The sequence below is a fragment of the Procambarus clarkii genome, chromosome 54 (assembly GCF_040958095.1).
Source record: "Procambarus clarkii isolate CNS0578487 chromosome 54, FALCON_Pclarkii_2.0, whole genome shotgun sequence".
Lineage (NCBI taxonomy): Eukaryota > Metazoa > Arthropoda > Malacostraca > Decapoda > Cambaridae > Procambarus > Procambarus clarkii.
The window spans coordinates 24,150,442-24,177,297 of NC_091203.1; the positions used below are offsets into that span (position 1 = coordinate 24,150,442).

General features: G+C 47.6%; 2 protein-coding genes across 2 annotated transcripts in view; both read left to right on the forward strand.

Annotated features, from left to right (window-relative positions):
• Positions 1-5,876: 5,876 nt before the first annotated feature.
• The window catches only part of LOC123771268 (monocarboxylate transporter 13), a 128,185-nt gene continuing 107,205 nt past the window's right edge, over positions 5,877-26,856 (forward strand). Inside the window, exon 1 of the mRNA XM_069305198.1 lies at positions 5,877-6,020. The gene's annotated coding sequence lies outside the window, so the exon portion shown is untranslated. The remainder of the gene's footprint in view (positions 6,021-26,856) is intronic.
• LOC138352740 (phospholipid scramblase-like) overlaps positions 23,671-26,856 on the forward strand; it is an 8,483-nt gene continuing 5,297 nt past the window's right edge. Inside the window, exon 1 of the mRNA XM_069305326.1 lies at positions 23,671-23,722. Coding sequence (XP_069161427.1) covers positions 23,671-23,722 — 52 coding nt within the window. The remainder of the gene's footprint in view (positions 23,723-26,856) is intronic.

Consider the following 26,856-nt stretch of genomic DNA (forward strand, 5'->3'; position numbering starts at 1 on the left):
AAAATGAGTGTTTGTAATTACTAAAAAAAAGCCTTCCTCTAGCATTGAGCATATGGTCTAAGCAACCTTGTGGAAGTTGAGATAATAAATAAGTAGCTATGATCACAGAGCTCTGAACTGATGTCTGTGGTTTGAACAAATCTGTCCAATGATCATTCCGTCATTTTTTCCGTATACACGCTGTCTCATGGAGCTGTGTTGACAGTGGCATGCATGACAGGGCTGTTGACGGTGCTATGACAGGTCTTAGAGGCATCAGCTAGGTGACTTGACTCTTGATAATGCGATTATGATAAAACATTTGATAAGTAAATTGATGGGGCTATACCGATACGAGTCCCCGCAGGTGTTTAACTTCTGAATATATGCTGATAGTCGCCACAGGTGTTTTTACTTGTGAATATATTAGAGAGAGGTTAATTAACGACTATATGCAGCGGTGTCATAGGGTTCTAAATATCTGCACATCAATCTACGTCAATGATAATGGGTAAAATACCTTAGACAGGTGTTTAAACACCCGTGATATTAACCCCTCGGTGTGTTACACATCAGGTCTAAAAATTGTATTCAGCAAGTAAATTCAGTATTGGAAGGCAAAGGCTATCAATTGAAAATAGTAAAAGCCAACAGAAAGTCACATCTAGAAGTCAAACATAAACAAAAATTGACCCGAAGGGAGCCACTAATACTTGTGGCCTCGACGGAAACAGGATGCCGGCGGCTTGTCAATGCTCCCCCCCTCCTCAAACAAAAATCATCTCATATCTCTTTGCCCACACTCTACAGGACTATGAACCTTAGGGTATTCGATAGGACGCAATGTGGGTTGTAATGAAGGCTTCCAGGTTGAACACAATCCTCAAAACTGGACACCAAAGTAACAGAGATGGAATTCCAAGAAAAAAAAAAGTTTATACCACATGCATGCTAAACAAGGTATTGGCTAGACCAAGAAAAGGTTCACGTAAATGTATAACCAATCAGGGAAAATAACACGAATAACTCTATAACTAACAAGAAAAACTCTCCCACAAACATTATTGACATTACAATCACAATCACTAAAAACAAAAAAGGGGGTAAAAAGATTCAGAGGTAGATTAGGTTTTGCTAATACTCTGGGAAATGATTGACACCAGATGTTTAAGATAAGGACATTTCAAAGAATGAATCAGCCTCGGTCTTGTATGTTATGCATCATTGCACAAAGGAATTTCGAAACAAACTTAACATCAAACAGCTTCACATACTTCAACTATCTCATGCAAAACTGGCATCTAAAACTGCAGGTAAGGTCAAAAATCCTATAATTATTTGGAAAGTCTCAAACAGGGTGTTCCAGTTGACATAGATGATAGCCATTCCAAAACCTTGATAGCATACCATTGCTGAACATTGATAACACATATCGCCATACAGATTCGATAAGTGCTCGTAAGACTTTGCAAGAAAACCATTAACATGATATCATCCTTTGAGCACAAAAGTTATAGGATTTATGTAAACATTTCCTTGTCATCTAAATGCCGCAGTCATGTAGGAATATTAGGGAACGACATTGCAGAAAAAGCTGTAAACTCGACAAGAAATGGAAGGAGTGTAGGCGTTTACATACCAAAGACTCTAGCACAGATCAAGGAAACAATTAGAGATATAGTAGGGAAGGGAACTATCATGGGGAAAACGCCAAGCCATTCGAGTATATATATATATATAGCTCTTGGAAAGGGGTCAGGATGAGGATTAGGAATGGGACGTGACACTAATCCAGAAGAAGATCACAACACAACATCAACAACAACAGGATCACGGAACAGAAATTCACCTGGTTTCAAACAACTGAAACAAGGTGAATTTCTGCTCCCATGATTCGTGTTAGAGTCAGCTGAAACAGCACAGTCGAAGAACAGAGGTAGATGCATCGTATCAGGCTGGGACACCCATATGTATGGGCAAATGGGTTAGCTAGGAAAATGCGACATGCATTGTGGGAAGCTGCTAATACAAGGCCACCACATTACAAATCAAATTAGATTGGCTCTGTGGTTTAATAATACTTTATGTTATACAACACGTTGGCTATAACCTTTCTAAACTTACATACGAATCACAGACACTTAGAAATGAGTGAAGTTTCACTCATTTCACTATGAGTTTAGGCTTAGAGAGTGCAAGAATAATGTCTCTGCCACCTTCTGTGGCAGCAGACATAGCCCCTCTACACAAGGGCGGGAGCAAAGCATTGGCAAAGAATTACAGACCAGTTGCACTAATGTCCCACATAATAAAAGTATGTGAGAGAGTGATCAGGAGTCAGGTCACTAGTTTCATGGAGACCAATGAACTCCACAACCCAGGCCAACATGGATTTAGAGCAGGAAGATCGTGCCTCTCACAGCTACTTGACCACTACGACAAAATCACTGAGGCATTAGAAGATAAACAGAATGCAGATGTATACGCGGATTTCGCAAAGGCATTCGATAACTGTGACCATGGAGTGATAGCACACAAAATGAGGTCAATGGGTATAACTGGTAAAGTAGGACGCTGGATACGCTGTTTTCTGTCGAACAGAACACAGAGTATCAACCATATAAAATCGGGTCCAAGCGCAGTTAAAAGTTCTGTACCTCAAGGTACAATTCTTGCATCGCTGCTTTTCCTTATTCTCATATCAGATATACACAAAAATACAAGTCACAGCTTCGTATCATCCTTTGTAGATGACACAAAAATCAGCATGAAAATTACCTCTGTTGAAGACGTTGTAAAACTACAAGCAGATATTAATAAAGTTTTCGACTGGGCATCAGAAAATAACATGATGTTTAACAGTGATAAATTCCAGGTACTCAGGTACGGTAAAAATGAGGACCTTAAACATAATACAGAGTACAAAACACAATCAAATGTGCCCATGGTAGGAAAACAGCATGTAAAGGATTTGGGAATAATGATGTCTGACGACCTAACGTTTAGGGAGCATAACCGAGCAAATATTGCGTCAGCCAGAAAAATGATAGGATGGATTACGAGAACTTTCAAATCCAGGGATCCCATCACAATAGTTGTACTCTTCAAGTCACTTGTGTTGTCCCATCTTGAGTACTGCTCAGTACTCACTTCCCCCTTCAGAGCAGGAGAGATTGCTGAAATTGAGGGAATACAGAGAACATATACGGCACGCATAGACGAAATAAAACACCTAAATTATTGGGAACGTCTCAAAGCTCTAAAAATGTACTCACTAGAAAGGAGACGAGAGAGATATCAAATAATATACACCTGGAAGATACTGGAGGGCCAGGTCCCAAATCTACACAGTAAAATAACAACGTACTGGAGTGAACGATATGGAAGAAAATGCAGAATAGAACCAGTGAAGAGCAGAGGTGCCATAGGCACAATCAGAGAACACTGTATAAACATCAGAGGTCCAGTGAAGAGCAGAGGTGCCATAGGCACAATCAGAGAACACTGTATAAACATCAGAGGTCCAGTGAAGAGCAGAGGTGCCATAGGCACAATCAGAGAACACTGTATAAACATCAGAGGTCCAGTGAAGAGCAGAGGTGCCATAGGCACAATCAGAGAACACTGTATAAACATCAGAGGTCCAGTGAAGAGCAGAGGTGCCATAGGCACAATCAGAGAACACTGTATAAACATCAGAGGTCCAGTGAAGAGCAGAGGTGCCATAGGCACAATCAGAGAACACTGTATAAACATCAGAGGTCCAGTGAAGAGCAGAGGTGCCATAGGCACAATCAGAGAACACTGTATAAACATCAGAGGTCCAGTGAAGAGCAGAGGTGCCATAGGCACAATCAGAGAACACTGTATAAACATCAGAGGTCCAGTGAAGAGCAGAGGTGCCATAGGCACAATCAGAGAACACTGTATAAACATCAGAGGTCCAGTGAAGAGCAGAGGTGCCATAGGCACAATCAGAGAACACTGTATAAACATCAGAGGTCCAGTGAAGAGCAGAGGTGCCATAGGCACAATCAGAGAACACTGTATAAACATCAGAGGTCCAGTGAAGAGCAGAGGTGCCATAGGCACAGTCAGAGAACACTGTACCACCACTGACTGTTGCACAGTCACAGTCTGTACCACCACTGACTGTTGCACAGTCACAGTCTGTACCACCACTGACAGTTGCACAGTCACAGTCTGTACCACCACTGACTGTTGCACAGTCACAGTCTGTACCACCACTGACTGTTGCACAGTCACAGTCTGTACCACCACTGACTGTTGCACAGTCACAGTCTGTACCACCACTGACTGTTGCACAGTCACAGTCTGTACCACCACTGACTGTTGCACAGTCACAGTCTGTACCACCACTGACTGTTGCACAGTCACAGTCTGTACCACCACTGACAGTTGCACAGTCACAGTCTGTACCACCACTGACTGTTGCACAGTCACAGTCTGTACCACCACTGACTGTTGCACAGTCACAGTCTGTACCACCACTGACTGTTGCACAGTCACAGTCTGTACCACCACTGACTGTTGCACAGTCACAGTCTGTACCACCACTGACTGTTGCACAGCCTCTGTACCACCACTGTTACTAGACAAGCAGAACAAACGATCATAAAATACCATATTTAAAAGTGATGAAGATATGAACAAAATGTTCAAATCATCCACCAAACTGTAACAATATAACTACCACAATTACCCTCGGATGTTCTTACTTATGTGAACAATATGAACAAAAACGTTCAATTATATTATTAATTATTTTCGACACAAATGGCAGGAGATAATACGAGGTTCGTGATAATTTAATGTGAAGATATTTTCGCGGTAAACCCAATGATTGTTAGTATACAATGTAGAGTACCCTGGCATGGTTTACTCTAACAATCCTGACAGGGGTAATTAATGAATTTAGAGCTGGCTCTTTAACTATGCTCTGGGAACCCCACTCTCGTGGAATAGAGTTGAAGAGCATTGTTGTGTATTTAAGCTGGTTGATGGGTTGAAAAATAGCGTCCTATGGCTGAGAGAGAGAGAGAGAGAGGGAGAGAGGGAGAGAGGGGGAGTGTGTGTGTGTGTGTGTGTTTGTGAGAGCGTGTAGTGAGTGTGTGAGAGGGGAGCTGCAGGCTGCCCTGCTCAGTTGAGGCGTAGCTCTCTAACCGGTAACACGCGTTCCTCTAGTGCTCCTCTCTTGGGCTACCCACCCCCACACACTCTCCCTCACTCTCACTCTCACTCTCTCTCCCCCCCCCCCCCCTCTCTCACTCCTGCCACCTCCCCAACACACTCTTCCTGTCTCACACACTCATTCCAGACACTCACCAACTCCCTCCCTTACACGCTGTGGTTCGCTGGCTAGATGATGTGCTTCGAGGCCCTCTGAGCCACCAGAGTGATTGCTATATTTCCTCTAATGAAAAGTGCATGAAGTTTGCCGTTACAGTGAATACAAAATAATCCATTCTGAGAAAACAAACATGTCAATCAATCAATTCAATATGGCCTAGAGTGTATCATGTTAAGAACTGAGACATGAGAGGGAAGAAAGTGCTTCAGTACCGTGGGAGGGGTCACTTCTCTTGTGGTGGGAGAAAGGGGGTTCATTGACCCCCCCTCCTAACCCCACCCCACCCCCCCCTAACCCCCCTGGATATATATAAATAAATATATATCGACTCGCTTTATGTCTGATGTGATCTGGAACTATGAATCGACAATGAGGTGTAAGATCTATATAGTCTTCAGTTCTACTCCTGTTTACAAGTGCGATTATCAACAGGAAATGCATTTGCAAGCATTAGCAAGCTCTCAATAACAATATATATATATATATATATATATATATATATATATATATATATATATATATATATATATATATATATATATATATATATATATATATATGTATATATATTTATATATTTATATATATAGATTGTGGTGATAATGGTGGTGGTGGTGAAGAGTCGTACTGGCCGACCTGGAACCAAATCCCCTCTACGTCGAAATTATATGTAAGTGTTCTTGAATATTTTGTTGTTTGTTGTTAATTGTGGCTTGCTTAGAGGGTTCTTTGTCTCTGTCTGTCTGTCTGTCTGTCTGTCTGTCTGTCTGTCTGTCTGTCTGTCTGTCTGTCTGTCTGTCTGTCTGTCTCTCTCTCTCTCTCTCTCTCTCTCTCTCTGTCTTTCTCTCTCTTTCTCTTTCTAAGAGATTGCAGATGGAGCCTCGCTTACATACGGATCTTCCCTCTCTCTTGCTAAGACGGTTCCCTCTCTCTCTCCCTCTCACCTTGACTATAGAGGGAAGGTTCCCTCTCTCTCTCCCTCTCACCTTGACTATAGAGGGAAGGTTCCCTCTCTCTCTCTCCCTCTCATTATGACTATAGAGGGAAGGCTCTCTCTCTCTCCCTCTCACCATGACTATAGAGGGAAGGTTCCCTCTCACCATGACTATAGAGGGAAGGTTCCCTCTCACCATGACTATAGAGGGAAGGTTCCCTCTCACCATGACTATAGAGGGAAGGTTCCCTCTCTCTCCCTCTCACCATGACTATAGAAGGAAGGTTCCCTCTCACCATGACTATAGAGGGAAGGTTCCCTCTCTCTCCCTCTCACCATGACTATAGAAGGAAGGTTCCCTCTCACCATGACTATAGAGGGAAGGTTCCCTCTCACCATGACTATAGAAGGAAGGTTCCCTCTCACCATGACTATAGAGGGAAGGTTCCCTCTCTCTCCCTCTCACCATGACTATAGAAGGAAGGTTCCCTCTCACCATGACTATAGAGGGAAGGTTCCCTCTCACCATGACTATAGAGGGAAGGTTCCCTCTCACCATGACTATAGAGGGAAGGTTCCCTCTCACCATGACTATAGAGGGAAGGTTCCCTCTCACCATGACTATAGAGGGAAGGTTCCCTCTCTCTCCCTCTCACCATGACTATAGAAGGAAGGTTCCCTCTCACCATGACTATAGAGGGAAGGTTCCCTCTCACCATGACTATAGAGGGAAGGTTCCCTCTCTCCCTCTCACCTTGACTATAGAGGGAAGGCTCTCTCCCTCTCACCATGACTATAGAGGGAAGGCTCTCTCCCTCTCACCATGACTATAGAGGGAAGGTTCCCTCTCTCTCTCCCTCTCACCTTGACTATAGAGGGAAGGTTCCCTCTCTCTCTCTCCCTCTCATTATGACTATAGAGGGAAGGCTCTCTCTCTCTCCCTCTCACCATGACTATAGAGGGAAGGTTCCCTCTCACCATGACTATAGAGGGAAGGCTCTCTCCCTCTCACCATGACTATAGAGGGAAGGTTCCCTCTCACCATGACTATAGAGGGAAGGCTCTCTCCCTCTCACCATGACTATAGAGGGAAGGTTCCCTCTCACCATGACTATAGAGGGAAGGTTCCCTCTCACCATGACTATAGAGGGAAGGTTCCCTCTCACCATGACTATAGAGGGAAGGTTCTCTCTCACCATGACTATAGAGGGAAGGTTCCCTCTCTCTCCCTCTCACCATGACTATAGAAGGAAGGTTCCCTCTCACCATGACTATAGAGGGAAGGCTCTCTCCCTCTCACCATGACTATAGAGGGAAGGTTCCCTCTCACCATGACTATAGAGGGAAGGCTCTCTCCCTCTCACCATGACTATAGAAGGAAGGTTCCCTCTCACCATGACTATAGAGGGAAGGTTCCCTCTCACCATGACTATAGAGGGAAGGTTCCCTCTCACCATGACTATAGAGGGAAGGTTCCCTCTCACCATGACTATAGAGGGAAGGTTCTCTCTCACCATGACTATAGAGGGAAGGTTCTCTCTCACCATGACTATAGAGGGAAGGTTCTCTCTCACCATGACTATAGAGGGAAGGTTCCCTCTCACCATGACTATAGAGGGAAGGTTCTCTCTCACCATGACTATAGAGGGAAGGTTCTCTCTCACCATGACTATAGAGGGAAGGTTCTCTCTCACCATGACTATAGAGGGAAGGTTCTCTCTCACCATGACTATAGAGGGAAGGTTCCCTCTCTCTCTCCCTCTCACCTTGACTATAGAGGGAAGGCTCTCTCTCTCTCCCTCTCACCATGACTATAGAGGGAAGGTTCCCTCTCACCATGACTATAGAGGGAAGGTTCCCTCTCACCATGACTATAGAGGGAAGGCTCTCTCCCTCTCACCATGACTATAGAGGGAAGGTTCCCTCTCACCATGACTATAGAGGGAAGGTTCCCTCTCACCATGACTATAGAGGGAAGGTTCCCTCTCACCATGACTATAGAGGGAAGGTTCCCTCTCACCATGACTATAGAGGGAAGGTTCCCTCTCACCATGACTATAGAGGGAAGGTTCCCTCTCACCATGACTATAGAGGGAAGGTTCCCTCTCACCATGACTATAGAGGGAAGGTTCTCTCTCACCATGACTATAGAGGGAAGGTTCCCTCTCACCTTAACTATAGAGGGAAGGTTCCCTCTCACCATGACTATAGAGGGAAGGCTCTCTCCCTCTCACCATGACTATAGAGGGAAGGTTCCCTCTCACCTTGACTATAGAGGGAAGGTTCCCTCTCACCATGACTATAGAGGGAAGGTTCCCTCTCACCATGACTATAGAGGGAAGGTTCCCTCTCACCATGACTATAGAGGGAAGGTTCCCTCTCACCTTGACTATAGAGGGAAGGTTCCCTCTCATCTTGATTAAAAGAGTGAAGAAACTGCGGCTTTTGCTGTGATGGAGGAGAGCCTGGTCGACGACCGGGCCGCGGGGACGCTAAGCCCCGGAAGCACCTCAAGGTAACCTCAAGGTAAGGTAGCCTGCGGCAGAGGTTGTGTAAGGCAGCCTGCGGCATAGGTTGTGTAAGGCAGCCTGCGGCATAGGTTGTGTAAGGTAGCCTGCGGCATAGGTTGTGTAAGGCAGCCTGCGGCAGAGGTTATGTAAGGCAGCCTGCGGCAGAGGTTATGTAAGGCAGCCTGCGGCATAGGTTGTGTAAGGCAGCCTGCGGCAGAGGTTATGTAAGGCAGCCTGCGGCATAGGTTGTGTAAGGCAGCCTGCGGCATAGGTTGTGTAAGGCAGCCTGCGGCAGAGGTTATGTAAGGCAGCCTGCGGCATAGGTTGTGTAAGGCAGCCTGCGGCAGAGGTTATGTAAGGCAGCCTGCGGCAGAGGTTATGTAAGGCAGCCTGCGGCATAGGTTGTGTAAGGCAGCCTGCGGCATAGGTTGTGTAAGGCAGCCTGCGGCATAGGTTGTGTAAGGCAGCCTGCGGCAGAGGTTGTGTAAGGCAGCCTGCGGCATAGGTTGTGTAAGGCAGCCTGCGGCATAGGTTGTGTAAGGCAGCCTGCGGCAGAGGTTATGTAAGGCAGCCTGCGGCATAGGTTGTGTAAGGCAGCCTGCGGCATAGGTTGTGTAAGGCAGCCTGCGGCAGAGGTTGTGTAAGGCAGCCTGCGGCAGAGGTTGTGTAAGGCAGCCTGCGGCAGAGGTTATGTAAGGCAGCCTGCGGCATAGGTTGTGTAAGGCAGCCTGCGGCATAGGTTGTGTAAGGCAGCCTGCGGCATAGGTTGTGTAAGGCAGCCTGCGGCAGAGGTTGTGTAAGGCAGCCTGCGGCATAGGTTATGTAAGGTAGCCTGCGGCATAGGTTGTGTAAGGCAGCCTGCGGCAGAGGTTATGTAAGGCAGCCTGCGGCACAGGTTATGAAAGGCAACCTGCGGCATAGGTTGTGTAAGGCAGCCTGCGGCAGAGGTTGTGTAAGGCAGCCTGCGGCATAGGTTGTGTAAGGCAGCCTGCGGCAGAGGTTATATAAGGCAGCTGCGGCACAGGTTATATAAGGCAGCTGCGGCAGAGGTTAAATAAGGCAGCCTGCGGCAGAGGTTATATAAGGCAGCTGCGGCAGAGGTTATATAAGGCAGCTGCGGCAGAGGTTATATAAGGCAGCTGCGGCAGAGGTTATATAAGGCAGCTGCGGCAGAGGTTATATAAGGCAGCTGCGGCAGAAGTTATATAAGGCAGCTGCGGCAGAGGAAGGCAGGTGCGGCATATCCAGACCACAGCCTCATATAATGAAAGAGAACATGCTAACAGACCTCCATAAAAGTGACTCCCAACCCCCCCTACCCCCCTACTTTTCACCCCCCTCCCCCCTTTTCCCCTCCCCCAAACCCCCCTCCCCCCTTTTCCCCTCCCCCACACCCCCCTCTCCCCCCCCCACACACGGAGGTGGTGTCACGCTTAGGAGGAAAATTGAAAAAAATTATGACAATGACAGCAAGGAAAAAATCAGATAATTTTTTATATTTTCACAAGAGTAGAGTTGGTGGGGGGGGGGGGAGGGGTTGCCGTGGTGCTGAATTGTGGGGGGGGGGAGAGGGGTTGCCGTGGTGCTGAATTGTGGGGGGGCGGGGTTGCCATGGTGCTGAATTGTGGGGGGGGGAGGGGTTGCCATGGTGCTGAATTGTGGGGGGGGGAGGGGTTGCCATATGGTGCTGAATTGTGGGGGGGGGAGGGGTTGCCATGGTGCTGAATTGTGGGGGGAGGGGTTGCCATGGTGCTGAATTGTGGGGGGGGAGGGGTTGCCATGGTGCTGAATTGTGGGGGGAGGGGTTGCCATGGTGCTGAATTGTGGGGGGGGGAGGGGTTGCCATGGTGCTGAATTGTGGGGGGGGAGGGGTTGCCATGGTGCTGAATTGTGGGGGGAGGGGTTGCCATGGTGCTGAATTGTGTGGGTATAGTGGTCAGTATTGACCCTTGTCTCAGGGTATAGTGGTCAGTATTGACCCTTGTCTCAGGGTATAGTGGTCAGTATTGACCCTTGTCTCAGGGTATAGTGGTCAGTATTGACCCTTGTCTCAGGGTATAGTGGTCAGTATTGACCCTTGTCTCAAGGTATAGTGGTCAGTATTGACCCTTGTCTCAAGGTATAGTGGTCAGTATTGACCCTTGTCTCAGGGTATAGTGGTCAGTATTGACCCTTGTCTCAAGGTATAGTGGTCAGTATTGACCCTTGTCTCAGGGTATAGTGGTCAGTATTGACCCTTGTCTCAGGGTATAGTGGTCAGTATTGACCCTTGTCTCAAGGTATAGTGGTCAGTATTGACCCTTGTCTCAAGGTATAGTGGTCAGTATTGACCCTTGTCTCAGGGTATAGTGGTCAGTATTGACCCTTGTCTCAAGGTATAGTAGTCAGTATTGACCCTTGTCTCAGGGTATAGTGGTCAGTATTGACCCTTGTCTCAGGGTATAGTGGTTAGTATTGACCCTTGTCTCAGGGTATAGTGGTCAGTATTGACCCTTGTCTCAAGGTATAGTGGTCAGTATTGACCCTTGTCTCAGGGTATAGTGGTCAGTATTGACCCTTGTCTCAAGGTATAGTGGTCAGTATTGACCCTTGTCTCAAGGTATAGTGGTCAGTATTGACCCTTGTCTCAAGGTATAGTGGTCAGTATTGATCAATATGAGGCCAGGCGCGCGTGCGACACGCAGGTGGAGGCTAGCCAACGCACACACGCACACACGACGCCAAAATTATGAGAAAGATTACGACAGAGGAGGACAGCTTGAGGCTTCAAGAAGACCTGGACAAGCTGCAGGAATGGTCGAACAAATGGATGTTAGAGTTTAACCCAAGCAAATGTAATGTAATGAAGATAGGGGTAGGAAGCAGGAGACCAGATACAAGGTATCACTTGGGAGATGAAATACTTCAAGAGTCCGAGAGAGAGAAAGACCTGGGGGTTGATATCACGCCAGACCTGTCCCCTGATGCTCATATCAAGAGGATAACATCAGCAGCATATGCCAGGTTGGCTAACATAAGAACGGCCTTTAGAAACTTGTGTAAGAAATCTTTCAGAACATTATATACCACGTATGTCAGACCAATCCTGGAGTATGCGGCTCCAGCATGGAGTCCATATCTAGTCAAGCATAAGACTAAACTGGAAAAGGTTCAAAGGTTTGCCACCAGACTAGTACCCGAGCTGAGAGGTATGAGCTACGAGGAGAGACTACGGGAATTAAACCTCACTTCGCTGGAAGACAGAAGAGTTAGAAGGGACATGATCACCACATTCAAGATTCTCAAGAGAATCGACAGGGTAGGTAAAGACAGGGTATTTAACACAAGGGGCACACGCACAAGGGGATACAGGTGGAAACTGAGTGCCCAAATGAGCCACAGAGATATTAGAAAGAACTTTTTCAGTGTCAGAGTGGTTGACAAATGGAATGCATTAGGCAGTGATGTGGTGGAGGCTGACTCCATACACAGTTTATAATGTAGATATGATAGAGCCCAATAGGCTCAGGAACCTGTACACCAGTTGATTGACAGTTGAGAGGCGGGTTGAGCCAGAGCTCAACCCCCGCAAGCACAACTAGGTGAGTACACGCACGCACACACGCACGTAGATGCACGCAAGAGGCAGCTTGACCCACTCAGGTGGCGTCTCACGGCGCCCAACTACTTTGGGGTGGACGGTAGAGCGACGGTCTCGCTTCATGCAGGTCGGCGTTCAATCCCCGACCGTCCCAACAAGTGGTTGGGCAACATTCCTTCCCCCCGTCCCATCCCAAATCATTATCCTGACGCCTTCCCAGTGCTATATAGTCGTAGTCTCGTCTCAGACTACCTTCAATCGTAGTCTGAGATATCTGACGATTGTGATGAAACAATTCATCACTTGGGAGATGATACGAAGTATTTACATACAATCAAACTCTACAATACCAAGTTTCTCACCTTGACAACAATCTTGTCATCAAATATATTGCCTTGCGACGCCATTCTGACGGCCGCATTGCAGTATTGCTGAATGTCAAGTTGGTGAGTAACTTTGACAGAGTTGCCGGAGCAATCACTGTCTTAACTTGGCCGAGTTTGCCTGAGAACGCGACCGGCTCCGGTGGACTCTGCCTTCGGATTGACGACTCCGGGTGGTTGTTGTTTTAGATTTATCTGCTCAGAACGACCTGTCCATGTAGCACGGGCTATGGTGAGCCCGTAATTGAGTCAGGTTATTCGCGATAACCTTGTTATTGGGATATTTGGGGTCAAAGATTTAAATGGAGGTGGGGTTTCCTCCTTTTTCCCTGTTTCTTTTTCCGCTTATGTTTTAGCTCACTGGTTTGTTTAGGAGTTGGTGGCGTGGAGGTGTAGTCCGGGGTCGTTCGTCTAAGCACCTTACTCGTGTTTAAACCAATGGCAAACGAAGCTAAGATGCCGTTAAACGAATCATCACCCGTCAAAGCATTTGGGCTAACGGTATTGGAAAAGCAGTGAGGACGGTTGTCAGGCCTGGGATGACCTCGTTAAGTTGATCTTTTGCTTCCACACCCTTAAACGACCCCCTCACTCCACACACCCTAAACGACCCCCTCACTCCACACACCCTTAAACGACCCCCTCACTCCACACACCCTAAACGACCCCCTCACTCCACACACCCTTAAACGACCCCCTCACTCCACACACCCTTAAACGACCCCCTCACTCCACACACCCTTAAACGACCCCCTCACTCCACACACCCTAAACGACCCCCTCACTCCACACACCCTTAAACGACCCCCTCACTCCACACACCCTAAACGACCCCCTCACTCCACACACCCCTAAACGACCTCCTCACTCGTACGTCCCTCTCACGACTGGAATGATCCGTCCTGGCAGCTCGGACAGCAGGTGTGTCGGTCGCCATAACGTTTCTACAACGTCGTTACAACGTTTCTACAACGTCGTTACAACGTTTCTACAACGTCGTTACAACGTTTCTACAACGTCGTTACAACGTTTCTACAACGTCGTTACAACGTTTCTACAACGTCGTTACAACGTTTCTACAACGTCGTTACAACGTTTCTACAACGTCGAAATAACGTCGCTACAGTGTTGTTCTCTTTATCCCTGGATAGGATGTGATCTCCCTCCCTGCGTTGGATATTCTACCCTACCCAACATAGGATATTCTCTTATTTGCCGATATCCGTCATTCTATATAATATACCGATATCAGGCAATCTATATAACATACAGATATCCGGCATTCTATATAATATACCGATATCCGTCATTCTGTGTATATAATTTACTGATATCCGGCTTTATCTAGCCTGTGTATTATAGTGGATCTACTGATACCTGGATGTTATCCAATGAATGTTATCATACTATAAGAATGTTAACAATGATAACATTGTTATTGTTACGGCCACAAAGGGTCGCAACCGAGTTCTTTGCTGGTGGAACTAAAGTTCTGGTATCCGGCCCCAAGTTAGTAGTGGCTTTCAAGGAGTGAGCTCGGTAATGCAAGTAAAACACAATAGGGGAGTTGAATACGACACTTCATCAATTATCAATATATTCACATATTATCACTTTCCCACTACCTTAAATAGAATCATAAACGAAGTATTACTACACTGATATATACACAAGTGTGTCTCTCATAGGACACTAAACGCTCCTTGATGCTCATACAATGCTGCTTTGTCAACTACCGTGTTCCTCAACACACAGTACCGTCCTCAACCAGTACTGGGACACACCAACGAGTCTACCCTGGCTACGGGCCAGCCTACCCCTAGCCACGGGCCAGCCTACCCTTAGCCACGGGCCAGCCTACCCCTAGCCACGGGCCAGCCTACCCCTAGCCATGGGCCAGCCTACCACTAGCCACGGGCCAGCCTACCCCTAGCCACGGGCCAGCCTACCCCTAGCCATGGGCCAGCCTACCCCTAGCCACGGGCCAGCCTACCCCTAGCCATGGGCCAGCCTACCCCTAGCCACGGGCCAGCCTACCCCTAGCCACGGGCCAGCCTACCCCTAGCCACGGGCCAGCCTACCCCTAGCCATGGGCCAGCCTACCCCTAGCCACGGGTCAGCCTACCCCTAGCCACGGGCCAGCCTATACACAGTCTCACTAGGAGCTCCTTGTGAACGCCCACAATCACTCTCCAGCCTGGTGCTGGCAGAGAACATCAGCCTCGCGCTGCTGGGCCTCTACACGAACAAATACAAGGGTATCGAACCCCTGGCAGGAGCGTCTTACAACTAGCTAGTTACACTCCTCCGTAGCACCTCACTGTTGGTCGTCTCTTCCTCTAGTCAGTCCCGAGATACGCAGAAGTCTGTCACTGCCACTTCACAGGCAGACAGTAGAACACTACACAGCTCTTCTCCGACGGCGCATCACTGCCCACGTAAAGCAGAATGGAGTAGAGAGATAATAGGCTATATGCCCTGATAATAGATAATAGAAATGATAATGTATGATAATAGAGATAATATGCCCTGGGTAGACTGACTGTCTTCGTACCATAGCAGCCCTACGTCGCCTTTGTGGATACAGACACGTCATCAGTAAACTGGAGCCAGATTCACGAAAGTATTTACGCAAGCACTTACGAACGTGTACATCTTTCCTCAATCTTTGACGGCTTTGGTTACATTTATTAAACAGTTTACAAGCATGAAAACTTGCCAATCAACTGTTGTTATTGTTATAAACAGCCTCCTGGTGCTTCGGAGCTCATTAACTGTTTAATAATTGTAAACAAAGCCGCCAAAGATTAAGAATAGATGTACAGGTTCGTAAGTGCTTGCGTAAGTACTTTCGTGAATCTGGCCCCTGGTCAGTACATGGGACACTAGGAAACATCACTTACGGACTCACACATAGACATACAACTCCTCCTATAACAGATAGCGCTGATTTTCTAAGCACCACCTCACTAGAGGGCAGCAGCAGCTACCTCTCGAGCTCACTAGGACAGGAATCTAGCGCCTCTTGCTGGTATAATCCTGCCACCACTAGATGGCGTCGTCCATGTTGTGGGGGTTTCGGGAGCGGACTGACAGATGGCGTTGACGTCGCTGCTCCGTGCTCCGACGATGGAGTCGGGTTCGTGAGAGTAGACAATGTTATCCATGTTATCCAGACTGTAAATTACTTTGTTTAGTAATCCAAAAATGTTTCAGGGATTAATGAACATCAAGACCCAAGGATTTCCAACTTTCTCCCTCGCGGTGTTCAAAAGACCTCTCACGGTGTTCAAAAAACCTCTCACTGTGTTCAAAAGACCTCTCGCGGTGTTCAAAAGACCTCTCGCGGTGTTCAAAAGACCTCTCACGGTGTTCAAAAGACCTCTCACGGTGTTCAAAAGACCTCTCGCGGTGTTAAAACGAACTCTCACGGTGTTCAAAAGACCTCTCACGGTGTTCAAAAGATCTCTCACGGTGTTCAAAAGACCTCTCACGGTGTTCAAAAGACCTCTCACGGTGTTCAAAAGACCTCTCACGGTGTTCAAAAGACCTCTCACGGTGTTCAAAAGACCTCTCACGGTGTTCAAAAGACCTCTCGCGGTGTTAAAACGAACTCTCACGGTGTTCAAAAGACCTCTCACGGTGTTCAAAAGATCTCTCACGGTGTTCAAAAGACCTCTCACGGTGTTCAAAAGACCTCTCACGGTGTTCAAAAGACCTCTCACGGTGTTCAAAAGAGGACGGGTTGAACACCCCCAAAGGATTCACCTGATCCACCAGGCTATGATTCATACGACAGGCTGCGAACAGCCGCGTCTAACAACCTGGTTGACCACCAACTAGGAGGCCTGGGAAGAAACCGGGCCGCGGGGATATTGATCCCCGGAACCTACGAAAGTAACATTCACTACCACACAGGACAGTGACGAAGAACAGTCACTGTCGCAGAGAACAGAAAGAACGATATTCATTTTCACTGCCACAAGACAGTGAAGATGGTGTACATATTCACTGCAACACAGGCGAGGAAGGATGGGGCTCATTTTCACTGCCACAAAAGACAGTGAAGATGCTGTTCATAGTCACTGCATCACAGGACAGGCAACATGACATACACTACACTGTCACACAGTACAGTGAAGAGCTTGATCATATTCACAGTCACATTCGACAGTGACAGTCTGCTCATATTTACAGACAGGATGGAGAACATGACATTTTCACTTTCGCACAACGGTGAGTAGAATCCTCAAATTCACCGTCGGAATTGACAGTGAGGATGGTGCTCAGGGCGCTATAATCCCAGGGCTGAGACGGGCGCTGGGACAGATAGACAGATCCCAGCACTGGGATGAGTAATACAAAGCCCAGCGCTCAATAAGCCCAATAAACTCTCACCCATCAGCTAAAAGCTTGAATTCTTCACCTTATGATAACTCAAACTCTCAGCTTCTATACACAGTGATATCAAAGCAGTTAGCTATGATATCAAACCCTCCAGTAGAGCACTAAGATCCCCCTCAGAGTGCGAGGCCCCAGAGTGGAGGTCCTCCTAGAGAGTGGGTCCCACTCAGGACTTGTAGCTCAGCCTGTTCTTGAACTCACTCGAGTTCAAGTGAACAACGTAACAATGCTGTTGAACATGAACAATGTGAACAAGTTTTAGGGGAATTGGTGTGATAAAAATGCCATGAAACTGGTGTTTCTTGAGACAATTGCGCATCGGGCTCTATGTGTGCGCTGCTCTATGTGTCATATTTGAGTTCTATGTGTCATCTGCGAGCTCTGTGTGTTATCTGTGAGCTCTGTGTGTCATCTGTGAGCTCCATGTGCCATCTGTGAGCTCTATGTGTCATCTGTGTGCTCTACGTGTCATCTGTCAGCTCTATGTGTCATCTGTGAGCTCTATGTGTCATCTGCGAGCTCTGTGTGTTATCTGTGAGCTCTACGTGTCATCTGTGAGCTCCATGTGCCATCTGTGAGCTCTATGTGTCATCTGTGTGCTCTACGTGTCATCTGTCAGCTCTATGTGTCATCTGTGAGCTCTATGTGTCATCTGTCAGCTTCATGTGTCATCTGTGAGCTCTGTGTGTCATCTGTGAGCTCCATGTGCCATCTGTGAGCTCTATGTGTCATCTGTGTGCTCTACGTGTCATCTGTCAGCTCTATGTGTCATCTGTGAGCTCTATGTATCATCTGTGAGCTCTATGTGTCATTTGTGAGCTCTATGTGTCATCTGTGAGCTCTATGTGTCATCTGTGAGCTGTGTGTGTCATCTGTGAGCTCTATGTGTCATCTTTGAGCTCTATGTGTCATCTGTCAGCTTCATGTGTCATCTGTGAGCTCTGTGTGTCATCTGTGAGCTCTATGTATCATCTGTGAGCTCTGTGTGTAATCTATGAGCTCTATGTGTCATCTGTGAGCTCTATGTATCATCTGTGAGCTCTATGTGTCATTTGTGAGCTCTATGTGTCATCTGTGAGCTCTATGTGTCATCTGTGAGCTCTATGTATCATCTGTGAGCTCTATGTGTCATTTGTGAGCTCTATGTGTCATCTGTGAGCTCTATGTGTCATCTGTGAGCTGTGTGTGTCATCTGTGAGCTCTATGTGTCATCTTTGAGCTCTATGTGTCATCTGTGAGTTCATAGTTAAGTAGTGACTCTACGGGAGGCAGAAAGCACTTAACACCAACGTACTTAAGTCTGTCAATCTCAAGACACACACTTGTATCCATATGTATACCATGGTAGTGGGTATACAGCCGAGTATACATAGTATACATATCAAGGGGGAGGGGGGGGGACTCCACAGCGATTGGTTGACCCCTTCAGCCCAATTACCAATCACGTTGGCTGGGTCAGTCTGGGTTATTTTGGTGGACTTTAATCACCCTTCAGAGGTTAATAGCCTCTAATCTCATCACCAGATTTACTCTTGGGTTACTCTAAGCTCTTGCGGAAAGGTTATAGAGCCCTCTAGAGGTGGCTATTGGCTCTAATTACTCACCTAACATCGACCTTGACTCTAACAGGAACTCTGAGTCTGTACAACCTTAGGCTGGACTCTTCGGTTCTAATACTCTATACATGGAGATGCTTCTACTCTATATATGGAGATGCCTCTACTCTATATATGGAGATGCCTCTACTCTATACATGGAGATGCCTCTACTCTATACATGGAGATGCCTCTACTGTATACATGGAGATGGCTCTACTCTATACATGGAGATGCCTCTACTCTATACATGGAGATGCCTCTACTCTATACATGGAGATGCCTCTACTCTATACATGGAGATGCCTCTACTCTACACATGGAGATGCCTCTACTCTATACATGGAGATGCCTCTACTGTATACATGAGATGCCTCTACTCTATATATGGAGATGCCTCTACTCTATACATGGATATGCCTCTACTCATAAAGATCCCCCCCCCACTAGTAAGATTGATGTGAGGTTCCGTTTTCTGTTGGTTGGTCCTCTGGAAGGTTAGGTTCGGGCAAATTAGTTCAACGGGTTAGTTACGTTCCGGCACTCACAGTTTCTTAGCGTTTTACCTGTGGTCACTCAGACACTCACAGCTCCTCAACACGTTACCTGTGGTCACTCAGACACTCACAGCTCCTCAACCCGTTACCTGTGGTCACTCAGACACTCACAGCTCCTCAACACGTTACCTGTGGTCACTCAGACACTCACAGCTCCTCAACACGTTACCTGTGGTCACTCAGACACTCACAGCTCCTCAACACGTTACCTGTGGTCACTCAGACACTCACAGCTCCTCAACACGTTGTCTGTGGTCACTCAGACACTCACAGCTCCTCAACACGTTACCTGTGGTCACTCAGACACTCACAGCTCCTCAACACGTTGTCTGTGGTCACTCAGACACTCACAGCTCCTCAGTGAGTTACCTGTCGTCACTCAAACACTCCCAGCTCCCCCTCACGTTACCTGTGGTCACTCAAACACTCACAGCTCCTCAGTGAGTTACCTGCCGTCACTCAGACACTCACAGCACCTTAATCACAGCTGGAAATCTAAAGGAATGTGCTAGAGAGAGAAATTGCATCCATTTCAACCTGATCAAAGGCAGTGCAATGAATATTTCGTCTGGCATCATGCAAGCAGCTATAGTCCAGTTGATCACACACACATTTAAATGGATGCTCGTTCCCACGCTGGTAGACTCGAATTCCATCATTCGTTTCAATGTATAAATGAATCCTTCATGAAATATGTATTTGGGTTTACTTTTATATTATATCTGAGCCCTATTTTAATTTATTTTTTTAGTCAGTGGACAAAGACTAAGCCTAATTTATTTTTTGTCCAGACCCCTTTTTTTAAATAACGCAATCAGCTTCCTAAATTATACAATGTTTAATACATCGGATACAACACAAAGCTTTATCATTGTAAACCGGAAAATTCTACGATTGTGTAAAGTATAATTTCTCTGTTTGATGTGATTATATTTCCACTACACTTGTGGTAAACTTATGGTAAACTCAAAGTATCCAGGAGCCTCAGACGCTGCGGTATACTCCTTTAAGTATGCATATATACATTTTTTTGAATAAATCAACAAATCAACATAAGTGAGCCGGTCGGCTGAGCGGACAGCACACTGGACTTGTGATCCTGGGTTCGATCCCAGGCGCCGGCGAGAAACAATGGGCAGAGTTTCTTTCACCCTATGCCCCTATTACCTAGCAGGAAAATAGGTACCCGGGTGTTAGTCAGCTGTCACGGGCTGCTTCCTGGGGGTGGAAGCCTGGTCGAGGACCGGGCCGCGGGGACGCTAAGCCCCGAAATCATCTCAAGATAACCTTAAGATAACATAAACTGCACAAGTGTGTAATTATGAGGTCTATCACTGATAGACAGTTGCTGCTGCACTATCTATTACCACTGAGCCGATTATAATTAAAGATTCACCAGTGAATCAAAGATTCAAAGATTCACACAAGTTCAGCTTCACCAATGCGCTTCTGTTGCCAGTTTTATTTAATTTTTTAATTTTTATATTTACATGTAAAACATGCTAACAAGTACAATAAAACAAAGACAAAGTAACAAGTAATGCACAGAAATACCGGCCTGAAGGACCGACAAGTATAACATAAAACAAAAACATAAAACATAAAACCGTATAACAAACAAGTCATTAAACAAACACAAGATACAAAATACAATACAATAGGGCAAATATCAACCCGAAAGATAACAAAGATAACAAAAACAATACATTAACATATAAATAAACACAAACAAGAACAACATAACAACTACTTGCAAAAATCTTTTTTTTTCTCCTTTTTTTGTTATTAATATGGAAAAAAGTACAAAAACAGGGAACAAGTACAAAATGGCAGATAAATAGAAACAATCGTGCGAACACATGAAGAAAGCAAACACCAGAAAAACAGACACAAAGTACAAACAAGAGGTCACAAGAAAGCTCACAAGACACAAGCCAAGAAACCCACAAACAGCATAGGACATAATACACATACAACACACAACAAACTAATGACATAAGTACTATAGCAAAAATATACAAGAAAAAATACACATAAGTTACAACAAATGAACAAGAAATCCAAAAACCACACGTAAGAACATATATAGCATAAAATATATACAAAGAATAAAGCAATTTCAAGGACAAAGAAATAATCACACACACACACCTAAGGCAAGAAACACAAGGCAATAAGAACAAAAAACTGAACCACACAGCGAACTGAAAAGACAGAAAAACAAAAAGCACAAAACATGCAAACGAGCAAAAAGCCGTAAGGACATAAGTACATAAAATAAACGATCACCGCACTAAACACACCACAACAGCAGCACAATAGCCACACAGGAGTCACACAAAGCTGCAAGTATAGACCCACACCCAACCACACAGCCAATCACACAGAACACACAAAAGTCAAACAGGAGGATATTTCTCAGGGTACGTATACTGCAGATACCGCCGCTTATAAGCCTCCCATACCAAATACTCCAGTTTCGTAGGGGCACGGCCCTCACGAACTCGCGGGTGCTCCATATTTTCGGGGATCACCACATCCGGCGGAAGCGGGCGCCACCGACCCGACACGAAAGGCAGGGGCATCGCCGCAGCGGAAGCAGGAGATACCGGAACAGCGGGCGGAGGCCGCCCATCACGCCCCACACGAGGGCGCGCACTTCGTTCTACACCGGGCATCGCACCGAGCCCCGCGGAGGGTGGCACCGCAAGCGCCTCCGCCAACCGGAACAGGAGCAGATTCCCCCCTCCCCCGTCGCACATCTTTCAGCACGGAGCACAGTGTCCAACACAGAAGGCACCACAGGAGGCAGCACATCGTCGCCCACAGCATCATCATCCATGGCATCACGCTCCTCCGCCCACGTCCGGTGAGGTGACGCATCCCGAGCCGAACGACGGTGCTTAGAAATAGGCCGATGATCGTCGGAACTGTCACCCTCGATAAGCGGTGCCCAAGAAGAAACATCGGCAGGCGGTCCCAAATCCTGGGCAGCACGACCACGCAGAACAGCAGCCTCAACGACGCTGGGCAAAAAAAACACCACCATCCAAGGAGACCGGACTCGGAGAAGGAAGAGACACAGCAGGCGGAAGGGTAGACACCAGCAGACGTGAGGCATCCAGCGAGGGCGACGGAACCGACAGAGGAGAAGAGGCATGCGTCGACGAGGAAACTACCAGAGGCGATGAGGCAGAGGGCGTGGGCGGAGGCACACACACCACCGCCCGGACAGCCCCGGGAAGCACACGTTCGTCTGCAGGAGATGCAGGCACCACCCCTACAGCATCATCCAAAGCCACCACGGAAGCAACCGGATGCGGATGCACCTCCGTATCTACCGAACGGCGAAGGTCCGAACCAAGTGCCCCTAGGTCCCCAGAGCTTACCAGTGGGGCAGACAGACCAGGGCCAGACGGAGCGACAGCTAGAACTGCCGCAGGAACCACACCAGGCACCTCCTCATCCCCGGAGTCCTCCTCCAGTCGGAGCGGCGGGAAATCCTCTTCCCGGAACAAGTTGACGGGAGCCACCGGGGCCGCAGAGCACCCGGCAGCCTGATGTCCCAACAGGCCACACCGGAAACAGGTACGGGGTTGCTGGGCATAATACACCTGGATGTAGTATCCCATAAGCCGGACAGAAGATGGTACATCCGACCACAGGCTCATTCCCAAAGTACGAACGTTCGTTCGCCGTCCTGCATACCTCCCCGAGGAGAGCATGTTCACCCGCACCCTTACAACAGCACCAAACTTCCCGAAGTAACGCCGGAGGAGGTCTTCGGGAATCTCCAGGGGCGCCCCATGGACACTGACATAAGTCAGGGCACCACTACGGTCCGAAATTGACACAGAGCCGGCACCACCCGGCAACGGCAACGTACGCCCCTCGTAACGACGAAGGAAGTCACGGTACTCCTCCTCCCTCACGAACTTGAGAACAACCCAGTGAGCTGTTATAAGCTCCACACCGTAGATAGCCACCACCAGGATACGAAGCATGTCACACATAACCATCTCGATTTCTGGATATCCAGCCCGACTAGTGAACTCCAGGCCCACGGAGTTCACACGCATAACAGGGGGAAGGTTGCCACCCATGTCAGACTTGCCACGTCAACTCGCAGCCAGGCAGCAACAGCTGGGAGGGCAGAGACGCCCACACCATCTGGCGACCAAAGCGGGAAACAACCCCAACAATCACGGAGGGTCGGCAAGACGTCCTCACTCCACAGCTGCCAGGGCGCAACTCATCTGTTGCCAGTTAGAAATATTACAGAGGCACGAGTGTGTGTGAATGTATTCTCAGTCATACATTTGCAACTACACCTGGTGTATGTTGTATATTAGGGTGTATGTTAGTATTGCTACACCTGCAGCTGTTGGCAGGAATCCATAAGCAGCTGTGTAAGTGTGTGTAGATGCCTCTACACACACCTGGTAGACACCCACATACCTGGTAGACCCCCCCACACACCTGGTAGACAGCCATCACCAACTCCACATTAGGAAGTCACAACAATTATCTGTCACCCAAGAGACACTTCATTAGACGGGAACCCACAAGTTACTGTCCACAGTAGTAGGACATATTTCACCCGTATGGCCCCAGGTGGGGACAGGAGGCCATCGTAGACAGACAGACCTGCCAAGGAGACGGAGTTACAGCCTCTCACAAATGGAGTTTGGACAGTTAAACGCTGTAATTGTGACTTTACTGCAATTCTAAGTTTGGAGGCATAAATTTGTAATGGGGTAATTACTCCTTTGGTTACGACGAGAGTGACTCTCTCAGAACGTTCGTGAGACCAAGTCGTATTCATGTCTGGGGACAGCTAGACACTGGGTATGCTTTAAGGTACTTTGCCTATAGTAAGTTGGACTTCGTATGCGTTATGTTGGACTCTGTATGCATTAAGATGGACTCTGTATGCATTAGGTCGAACTCTGTATGCATTAATTTGGATTCTGTATGCAGTGTTGTATATGCTGCTATGGCGGTGTGTCCACTCACAGGATGAGTGGCGCTGCCCAATACTGTCACTATGGCGGTGTGCCCACTCACAGGATGAGTGGCGCTGCCCAATACTGTCACTATGGCGGTGTGTCCTCTCACAGGATGAGTGGCGCTGCCCAATACTGTCACTATGGCGGTGTGTCCACTCACAGGATGAGTGACGCTGCCCAATACTGTCACTATGGCGGTGTGTCCACTCACAGGATGGGTAATGCTGCCCAATACTGTCACTATTGCTGTGTGTCCACTCACAGGATGAGTGGCGCTGCCCAATACTGTCACTATGCGGTGTGTCCACTCACAGGATGGGTAACGCTGCCCAATACTGTCACTATGGCGGTGTATTAACTCACAGGATGAGTGGCGCTGCTCAATACTGTCACTATTGCGGTGTGTCCACTCACAGGATGAGTGACGCTGCCCAATACTGTCAATATAGCGGTGTGTTCACTCACAGGATGAGTGACGCTGCTCAATACTGTCACTATGGCGGTGTGTCCACTCACAGGATGAATGACGCTGCCCAATACTGTCACAATGGCGGTGTGTCCACTCACAGGATGAGTAGCGCTGCCCAATACTGTCACTATGGCGGTGTGTCCACTCACAGGATGAGTGGCACTGCCCAATACTGTCACTATGGCGGTGTGTCCACTCACAGGATGAGTGGCGCTGCCCAATACTGTCACTATGGCGGTGTGTCCACTCACAGGATGAGTGGCGCTGCCCAATACTGTCACTATGGCGGTGTGTCCACTCACAGGATGAGTGGCGCTGCCCAATACTGTCACCATTGCGGTGTGTCCACTCACAGGATGAATGACGCGGCCCAATACTGTCACTATGGCGCTGTATTCACTCACGGGATGAGTGACTCTGCCCAATACTGTCACTATGGCGCTGTATTCACTCACGGGATGAGTGACTCTGCCCAATACTGTCACTATGGCGGTGTGTCCACTCACAGGATGAATGACGCGGCCCAATACTGTCACTATGGCGGTGTATCCACTCACAGGATGAATGACGCGGCCCAATACTGTCACTATGGCGGTGTGTCCACTCACAGGATGAGTGGCGCTGCCCGATACTGTCACTATGGCGGTGTGTCCACTCACAGGATGAGTGGCGCTGCCTAATACTGTCACTATGGCGTTGTGTCCACTCACAGGATGAGTGGCGCTGCCCAATACTGTCACTATGGCGGTGTGTGTCCACTCACAGGATGAGTGACGCTGCCCAATACTGTCACTATGGCGCTGTATTCACTCACGGGATGAGTGACTCTGCCCAATACTGTCACTATGGCGCTGTATTCACTCACGGGATGAGTGACGCTGCCCAATACTGTCACTATGGCGGTGTGTCCACTCACAGGATGAGTGGCGCTGCCCAATACTGTCACTATGGCGGTGTGTGTCCACTCACAGGATGAGTGGCGCTGCCCAATACTGTCACTATGGCGGTGTGTTCTCTCACAGGATGAGTGACGCTGCTCAATACTGTCACTATGGCGGTGTGTCCACTCACAGGATGAGTGGCGCTGCCCAATACTGTCACTATGGCGCTATATTCACTCACATGATGAGTGATGCTACCCAACAAACTCACGCTTCCAGGCTAAATATAAACAGCTGAGTCACTCTGGACTGTCTTAACTATATTACCAACTCACCAGAATTAGCTGTCAAGCTAAACCTAAGGCATGTCAAGAGTTCCTTCTGAACTCAGCCAAAAATACACTCACTCGTGTACAACTTGTCAAATCAAGACACTGTCAAAAGTACTTGCCAGTCTCAGCCCACAAGTACAAAAGTACATGTTGGAACCTGTACTCACCTAGTCGTGTTTGCCGGGGGTCGAGCTCTGGCTCTTTGGTCCCGCCTCTCAACTGTACTGTGTTGGTAGTGTTGAGAGGGATTGCAATTGTTGGATTAGGTCGGGTTGCAACATGGCTGTAGGGCTGAGACGTTGTGTTCTTTAACCCTTGGTTTAATGTTTGGTCGTAGTTGGCTCGTTAAGCTCTCATTAAACATGCAGGTTGTTAGTTAATCAGGAAGGTGTTCGTCTGGGAACTTGGGCAGTAGTAAGTTGCTAGGATTAGTTTATATTTTTTAGAGAGATGTTGTAGAGTGATGGTGGTGGTTGTTGTGGTGGTAGAGGAGGTTATGGTGGTGGTGGTACAGGTTGTGGTGGTGGTGATGGTACAGGTTGTGGTGGTGTTGGTTGTTGTGATTATTGGGGTGGTTGTTGTGGTTGTTATTGAGTGATGGTTTTGGTGGTGGTTGTGGTGGTGATGGCTATTGTTGTGATGGCTGTGGTTGTGGTTATAGTGGTAGTGGTGGTGGTGGTTATAGTGATAGTGGTGGTGGTGTTGGTGGTTGTAGCGGTAGTAGTTGTGGTGGTGATGGTGGTAGATGTAGTGGAGGTAGTTACAGTGCTGCTTGTGTTGACGGCCCAACAGCTTCTGTCCTTCAGAAACATAGCTCTTAAGTATCAGACAAATGAGACATACCAGAGAGAC